General features: G+C 55.5%; 1 protein-coding gene across 2 annotated transcripts in view; it reads left to right on the top strand.

Moving 5' to 3' along the window:
- The first annotated feature begins 1,716 nt into the window (after positions 1–1,716).
- The window catches only part of DLG3 (discs large MAGUK scaffold protein 3), a 28,285-nt gene continuing 21,497 nt past the window's right edge, over positions 1,717–8,504 (top strand). For both annotated transcript variants that reach the window (XM_066334030.1, XM_066334029.1), the window contains exons 1-6: positions 1,717–1,767; positions 4,732–4,856; positions 5,326–5,495; positions 5,851–5,987; positions 6,299–6,443; positions 6,593–6,752. In XM_066334030.1, the coding sequence (XP_066190127.1) occupies positions 1,717–1,767; positions 4,732–4,856; positions 5,326–5,495; positions 5,851–5,987; positions 6,299–6,443; positions 6,593–6,752 (788 nt within the window). The remainder of the gene's footprint in view (positions 1,768–4,731; positions 4,857–5,325; positions 5,496–5,850; positions 5,988–6,298; positions 6,444–6,592; positions 6,753–8,504) is intronic.

Below are 8,504 nucleotides of genomic sequence, written 5' to 3'. Positions count from 1 at the left end.
ATACGATCTATGAGCCATCAGTTAATGCTGGATGTAAAATCCAGATGAGGAGCCCTGCACATTGCTGAGAGGCCACAGGCAGAGGCAGGACTGCACAGTGAGAGAGGTGTTTGCCTGCTGAGTCCAGGGTTCACTGCCTCTGCCTTGTCATACAGAACTTCCCATGTCCCATCCCTTGATCCCCAGAATGACTCAAATGATGAGGTTGAGTTCAGTCCCCTCCAAAATAAATGTGGGTCAACAGTGTGCTCTGGTAGCCAAAAAGGCCAACCTTGGCCTGGGGTGCAGCAGTGACAGCATCACCTGACAGGTGATGACAAGGGAGGGATTGTCCAGCTCTGCTCCCACTGTGGCAGCCTCACCTTGAGTCCTGAGGCCGCAAAAAAAGGATATAAAGCTCTCAGAGAGCATCCAAAGGAGGCTCCAAAGGTACTGAAGGATCTAAGGCCATATGAGGAAAGGTTGAGGTGACTTGGCTTATTCAGCCTGGAGAAGAGGAGACTGAAGACAAACCTCAGCACAGTCTGCAGCTTCCTCGTGAGGGGAATCAGAGGAACAGAGGCTGATCTCTTCTCTCAGGTACTCAGTGACAGGACCTGAGGGAAGGGCATAAAGCTGTGTCAGGGGTGGTTTAGGGTGGATATTAGGACAAGGTTTTTCCCACAGAGGGTGATGAGGCACTGAACAGGATCTCCAGGGGCTGGTCATGGCCCCAAGGCTGCTCAAGGACAACACTCTCAGGCACATGGGGGGATTGTTGGGGGGACTGTGCAGGGCCAGGAGTTGGATTCCATGATCCTTTGGGGATCCTTCCAACTCAGTTTTCTTTGAAACTGTTGCTGCTGTGTTGGATGCTTCAGTAGCCAATTGCATTGCAAATATTGCTAAAGTTTAGGCCTTGGCAGCTCTTTCTGGCCTAATCCTGATGATCTGGAGTGCAACTTCTGCATTTTTGCTGTGCATTGTTGATTATGAGGAAAATGTATTTTTTTCTTTAGTCTACATTTACCATTTTACAGCCTGCAATTGCATCCCTTTTTTTGTTTCTATTCATTATGTTTCCAAGAACTCTGCTTTGATACTTTGGGTATGGAGACTTTTAAGCACGGGGATCAGTGTGGTGTACAGCACTGAGACAGGCTACACCATTTTTGTACATAAGGGCATCACAATGTTTTCACCTCTTACTGTGCCCCACTCTCTCACACCTTGTTTCCTTTGCACCAAACTAATTTAGTGGAATAAATTATTCTGAATTTCCTGTTAATACAGTCCTGCTAAGAAAAGATTTAAAAAATATAAGCTGCTAAAGGTGTTTATTATGTTATTATGTACAGACATTTTTCTCCCTTTAAATGGACCGACCCCCTCTCTTCCCTTTCTCAAGCAGCGAGTTCCTGAGGTTAATTATATGCTGCGTAACAAAGGTGTTATTTCTTTTTGTGCCTTCGGTTGTGTTCCTTTTCATGGCTGGAGAAATGAGCTGGGAGAATAAAGGCTTTGCACAGAAGTGCATTAAAGTCAGTGGGCTTTGGCTCATGCCCAGAGAGAAAAGCAGCACACGGTTTAATTTCAGGGCATGTTTAAGGGGTTTTTTTTTTCAGTGGTGATGGTGCAGCTTTTGGGTTGGATTCCTCATGTTCAGCTATCAGAGAGGAAAAACAAATTCCTCCAGGACCAGCAGAGAGTCGTAACACGCTGTCTCTTTCTCTCCAGATGAATGGCAGCGATGGGATGTTCAAATACGAAGAGATCGTCTTGGAAAGGGTAAGTACTCCTTACTCACCCTCCAGCAGCCTCCTCCCACTCGCCCAGCCCGGGCACAGCTGGCCCCCCACGCATCCCCAGCTGATGGGGAGAGGTTGCTCTCTGCTCCCTGCTCTCTCTGGAGGCTTTCACAGGTGTTGCACCTGCTTGGTGGGCTTGCTGCTCCCCTCTTCCCCTCCAGAAAGGAGGGAGGAGGGTTTCTCCCTTGCCTGCCTCTTTCACACCCTCACCCCCACAACCCACCAGCGCAGAGCATGGGGGGAGGCTCTTTGTCATTGCCTTTGTCACCAAACAGAGGTGAGGGAGCTCGGTTTGTGCAGGCACAGGTGGGTACAGCCCACACCTGGGCACAGACACCAAAGCCACCCCTGCCACCAGGCTCCCTGTCACCCTGGGGCACACAGCCTTGGAATGCTAAGCCGCCAGAACAGGTTCTTTTAGTAAAACCAACCACGATGGAGGAAGTTCCTGCTCAAACCTATTTGTTGGCAACACAGAGGTGATGGCGTGCGCCCACAGCAGCCGTGGCTAGAATCAGCTCGCCTCCTTTGTGGGGTTTATCCAGCATCACACAGGGCACGAAGGGCTTTCTGGCATTCCTGTCGCCCAGGAAGCAGCAGGGGAGGAAGGATGGAGAGGCAGGGAGAAAAGCTGGCCCGGGGGTTCCTCGGAGAGGCAGTGCCGGCTGGGAATGGCAGTGGTGGGAGCTCTGGCTGCTCACAGCACACCTTGCCTCCCCCTCGCTGCCGTGCCGGGCGCCTCAGCCTCGCGTGGCCAGCATTGCAGGGGAAGAAGACGCATCACTCGTTATTCTGTTCCTCTCTGCTTTTAGTCATCTCCCTCCTTCCCTTGGCTCTGCATCACGGAGGTGGGTGGACGGAAGGTTATCTGGGGCTGCCGCCTCAGCCGCCGCTTCCCCGGCGTGCCTGACGAAACCAGCCCAGAGGTTCCTTCCTTTTCGGGCTAAATGCTTCTTGTTCCGGGCCCAAATCGCAGGCAAAAGCCTTGTTTCAGGGATTCAGAGCATCCTCTGGCCTCAGCCCGTGGTGGGAACGGGGGAAGAGCTGGCAGGAGCACACAGAGAGGCAACACTCATTGATGCCCCCATTTCAAAGCCCCAAGCAGTAATTCGTTCTTCAACAGCAAGAAACGATGAGGAAATCTCACTGCTTATCAGCCTGAGCTAGCATAGATCATTTCCAGGTCCTTCCCCTTCACCTGGTCCACAGTGGGATACAACAATCCTGTCCTAATGCAGGAGAAGCACCCTGGTGCCTGCAGGTGAGGTTGTGCCCCTGCTGGGGTCTTTGGATTCCAGAATTGACCTCAGTGTATCCCAAAATCGCTGGTCAGTCACTGTTATTAATCCTTGTCTTTGTTATAAAGGCAAGAATAAATGCAGCAGCATTTTTGGGGCAATAATAGCAGAAATACAATCTGCAGAGAGACATGGTCTTGTGTTTACCCACCATAAATGTGTCCACAGCAGGAGCTGCCCTGGCATCAACCCAGCTAAGAAATCCCTTGAACTCCTTTTTGAGGCTTATGAAAATAAAAATTAACACCTCCCAGATAATTTCCAGGTTTTGTAGCCAACCCAGGGCCTCCCATAGACAGGCACAACAAATGGCTGGAGATCATTTTGCAATCTCACCTGCCTTGCTGCGGCCAGGCTTGGTCCCTGTGACAGTAAGGGGCTTTTTAGAGCTGGGCACAGGGTAATCAGAACCCAGCACAGAGGAAAGAGAGCAGCCTCACACCCTTTACCATTGAATGCCTCTGTGTCACATACCAGCCAAATCCCAGCTGGCCAGAGAGCATCCAGCACAGTGACAGGCATTGGTGGCTCCTGGTGCTGTGTCATGAGCATCACAAAGCCAGCTCTGCATCACTGCCGGAGCTGATGCTGGGGCAAAATTGCTGGGGAGAAGTGCAAGCCCCAGCTGGCTGTCGGTGCTAGATTATCCTGGGGAGGTGGAGTTCCAGTGTGACCCTCTCAGCCACAGGACCCCTGGAAGAGCAGAGCACCCCCTCACCTCTCACTGAGCACTGGAGCCATGGGCAGCCAGGAGAGCTTGGCCTGAGCCTGCTCGTGTATGAGAGAGGCAGGCACAATAATATGTGACTAAGTGTCAGCTCTTCCACATGAGGAAACAAGGCGAGAAGCCATCTGATTTTCAAGGCAGAGCAAAAAAGGCAGGAATTGTCCACTTGCATCAAGCATGGATCTGGAAGCAGCGCCTGTGAGTGTGTCACTAATGAGGATCCTGCAAGTGGGAGAGGCAGTGCAGGGCCACAGCCACTCGGTCTGGAGATGCTGGGGGAATGGCCTGGAGATGAGCTGGGGTCCCTGCATTCCCCCCAGGCATCATTCGGCAGGAGAAGCTCAAGTGATGCTCCAAGCACGTCTGTGTGGAAAAGGAGAACTGGAGAGCTCACTCCATCCTGATAGCCACCTCCACCCAAACCTGTAAATGTTGGCATCAGCGTTGCTGGTCCCCAGCTGGGCTCTGTGCCAGGGCTACACCCCAGGGTGCAGGGGGCAGGAGTGGGATGCTGCTGACTGGCACAATCCCCGCTGCTCTGTGCAGGCTGCGGCATCGGTGTCTCCTCCTGGGGAGCAGCCAGCTAGGGGAGGCTTTCTCCGCCAAGGACCACCTCCTCTTCCCCCAGCTCCCCGCCTGCCTGAGTCTCTCCGTGGAGACGCGGTGCTGAGGGAGGTCCTCGGCGGCTCCCACTCTCCCCCTCCATCTGTTCAGTGCTCCACGCTGCTGCGCCGAGCACTCAGCTGAGGAACGCCAGCCTCTCCTCCGGCCAGCACCCCCTGAGCCGGGCACCCCGGGGTGTGATAGATGCTGTAAGGGCTCCTGTGCCCCAGGCAGTCCCACGGCTGGGGGTAACCATATCAGGAGGGCTGGAAGCAGTTGTCCATGGGGGAAAGACGCGGCGTTTGATTTCCCGCAGGGTAACTCCGGCCTCGGCTTCAGCATAGCGGGAGGCATCGACAACCCCCATGTTCCAGATGACCCGGGTATCTTCATCACCAAGATCATCCCCGGGGGAGCGGCAGCCATGGATGGCCGTCTAGGGTGAGTACAGGGCTGGGGGAGCAGCCAGGCTGTCACCCAGCATCTCTGCATGGACCCTCTAGGCCTAACCCCTTTCCCTGACATGGATTCCTGGCTTCCGTGTGTCTCTTTCCCACAGCCAGATCCCCTCAGGACAGGGATGTCCACCATCTCTGGTCACCAGGTGGTCTGTAGCCACCCATCCTCCCCTCCCTGTATCAGGCTCCTGCTCCCATCCATCCCGCTGCAGCCCAGGGCAGGGATCCAGCTTCCTTCTCATCTCCCATCCCCATCAGGGTTGCACTATAGGAACCAGCTCTGCTCTCCCTTGCTCTGGGAGGGACCCCTTTCTCACCCCAGTAGGGCATGATCTGGCCAGCTTGAGCAACTCTCATTTGTGTGGCTGGAGGAGGGTGGCAGAGGTGACCAGAGGAGGGTGGCACGGGCTGGTGGTTCCCCAGAGATGCTGAGGGCCGTGCTGTGCCCACAGGGTGAACGACTGCGTGCTGCGGGTGAACGACGTGGACGTCTCTGAGGTTGTGCACAGCAAAGCTGTGGAGGCCCTGAAGGAAGCAGGCCCCGTGGTGCGGCTTGTGGTGCGCCGCCGGCAGCCCCCACCAGAGACCATCATGGAGGTTAACCTGATGAAGGGCCCCAAAGGTGAACCCCTCACTCTGCTCACTTGACCAGGGTGCCCCACTGCCCCACAGGACAGTGTGGGGTCACCCCTCGGTGTGAGATGGCATGAGATGCAGGGCAGCCTCACGGGGGGTGTGGGATGCAAGGTGGCACCAGCACAGTTCAGGATGCTGCAGGGTGGCCCAGCAGTGTGGAATGCTGTGGGGCACAGGGTATGGGACAGACCCACAGTGCAGTGCACAGGCAGCAGCGGGGTGGCCCATTGCCTGCTGACTTTGGGCAGGGTGCAAAGCCCAGTGAGGCACAGGGGCTGTGGTGCCAGCCCACGACTCTGTCTATCTGTCTGTCCCTCACCGGCATTCTCACTCTCCATCAGGCCTGGGGTTCAGCATTGCAGGGGGGATCGGGAACCAGCACATCCCTGGGGATAACAGCATCTACATCACCAAGATCATCGAGGGAGGTGCTGCCCAGAAGGATGGGCGCCTGCAGATCGGGGACCGGCTGCTTGCGGTAAGCCCCATGGCCACAGCCAGCTGTGAGGTGAAGCTGAACAGCTTCCACTGTCATGCGGTGTTGATCCTGGACCCCAGCACCCATCCTGTCAGCAGCTTCACCCCTCCTCCCTGGGGGCTCCTGCTGGCATGTTGCTGTAGGAGGGCAGGCACAGTAGCAGCTGCAGGCAGGAGGGCCAAACCCAAGGTGATGGGATCATTCCTCTGGAGCTACTGTGGCACCTCCCCTATGGAAAACCACTCCTGTAGCGCTGCACTGACCCCTGCCCTCCTGCTCAGCCGTGTCACCCAGCCCTTTCCCTCTGCCAGGTGAACAACACAAACCTGCAGGATGTGCGGCACGAGGAGGCAGTGGCCGCCCTGAAGAACACCTCTGACATGGTGTACCTGAAAGTGGCCAAGCCTGGCAACATTCACCTCAACGACATGTACGCGCCCCCCGACTATGCCAGCAGTACGTACGCCTCTGGCTGCTGGCCATGGCTGGGCACATGGGGCTCTGGGGCACCTGAGAGTGCTGGGCTGGGGAGCAAGGCTGGGCTGGTCTCCATGTCCTCATTGTGAATGGATTTCTGCTCCTGATGACCTTCTCCTCCCCTGCAGCCTTCTCAGCCTTGGCTGACAACCACATAAGCCATAACTCCAGTCTGGGCTACCTGGGCAGCGTTGAGAGCAAGCCTGCCTATCCCATCCCTCCCCAGGTGACTCCCTCACGGTACTCCCCCATCCCTCGGCACATGATCGGAGACGATGACTTCACCAGGTGAGTACCAGGCACGAGCATCCCTATCATGCTCTTTCTTATTCCCTCATTTCCCCTCTGTGGTGGCTTGACATCGTCCCCACTGCCAGTGCAGAGCCTCGAAAGGGCATTTATAGGTGCATGGTGCAATGCTTGAGGTCCCCATAATGAGCTCTGTGCTCAGCCCCTGAGACCAATCCTGCTGTGTCAGTCTCTGGCTTGCTGCATTCACTCCCTCTCCATTCCCTCTCCTACACTTTCACAAGCCTTACACAATTGCATTTCAGTTGCGTTCTCTTGCTTATTTTACAATACCTGGAATACAAGGTGTTCCCTGCTCTTATGGTGCCATCCAGCAGTGCCACAGGTCCCCAGGATGTCCCCAGGTGCCAGGGGTGAAGGGCCAGGGGGAGCACACTCTTCTAGACAAGGAGGGCTGCTCCCGTGATCCCTGAGACTGACATCCCAAATCACCTGCACTCAGGTACCATTTCAATGACTGCCAGCCTCCTGTCCAGCCCTGGTAAAGAGCCCTCTTTACCCCAGCAGAATCCTTCATGCTTCAGGTTTGTTTCCTGAAGCCAGGAAATAAGGAGGAGCACAAAGAAAACATTGCTGTAAGCCTAAATGCAGCATAAAACTTCTCCAAAGCCTCAAGCTGAGGATGGGAGAGCAAGACCTGGAAAGTTCTGCTCTACCAGCTGATTCTTACAGCTCACCCTCTTCTTATCACAGCCTTGGGGCCAGTGCTCTGAACGTGCTATCCCCAGGGCCAGGACTGTAGGGCTTAGGCTGATTTCTATGGACCAACACCTGACTTAGGCTTAGGGCTGGCTCTGCGGTTTGGAACAAGGTTGCAGGCTGTTTTAGGGAGTGTGTCTACAGTGGAAGATGCAGTAGTTTGTCCAGGATTCTCCCATTCTGCAGGTCAGTGGTGGATGCTGAAGTGGGACACCCTGACTTGCCATCTGCTGTCAGGTCTGCCATCCTCCTGGAGAGTGTCTGCACTCATCTTTGTCACAAGGCTTTCTCACTTCTTGGTGCTCAGCCACAGCTGGGTGTCTCTGCACACCCTGACCTGTGCAGCACTGCCTTGCACCCACACCCCACCTCTCCCACTGGGCTCAGCACCATTGATGCCAGTTCTAGAGCCTGTTTCTGGCACTGCATCCTCACCAGGTGTAGCAACTTCTGTGCTGTCAGGGCGCTGGGGGATGATGCCACAGGCAGGAGCAGTGCTGTCTGCCATTACAGTGCAACACAGAAGGGATTGAGTCCCAATATTTGGAAAACACACCAGAGACCCTGGTCCCACCAGGCTGTCTCTTCTCACATGTGCCAGCATCCCCATTTGTGGCTAGGGAACAGAAAGAGTAACCCAGCTTAGGCTGGCCAAAGCCAGTGGCACAGTGATGGCTCAGAAGTGGCTTGGCGGTGGCAATGGTACGGTCAGGGCTTTCTGGTGGCTCAGCAGTGGCTTTGCAGTGACAGTGGCACAGCGATGGCTCGGCAGTGGCCCTGGTGCAGCACGTGCTGGTGGCCACTAGAGGATGGTGCTGCCTTGTGGAGGGCCCCACTGCAGACAAGCTGGCACCACAGGGCCCTTGTGCCCAGACACAGCCTCTTGCTGCCCAGCTGATCCACAGCCTGCAGTGGTCTCAGCACTTCCCTTGTGCTTCCCAAGACAGTGCTGAAAGCCTCATGTGCATCACTGACTCCCCAGGACAGTGTCATCACTGCAGGTTTGTTGGCACCCAGATCGTGCACTGGGAC

The sequence above is a fragment of the Sylvia atricapilla genome, chromosome 21, assembly GCF_009819655.1.
Source record: "Sylvia atricapilla isolate bSylAtr1 chromosome 21, bSylAtr1.pri, whole genome shotgun sequence".
Classification (NCBI taxonomy): domain Eukaryota; kingdom Metazoa; phylum Chordata; class Aves; order Passeriformes; family Sylviidae; genus Sylvia; species Sylvia atricapilla.
Note: the sequence above shows the minus strand (reverse complement) of the source record. Positions and strands in the feature narration are given on the sequence as shown.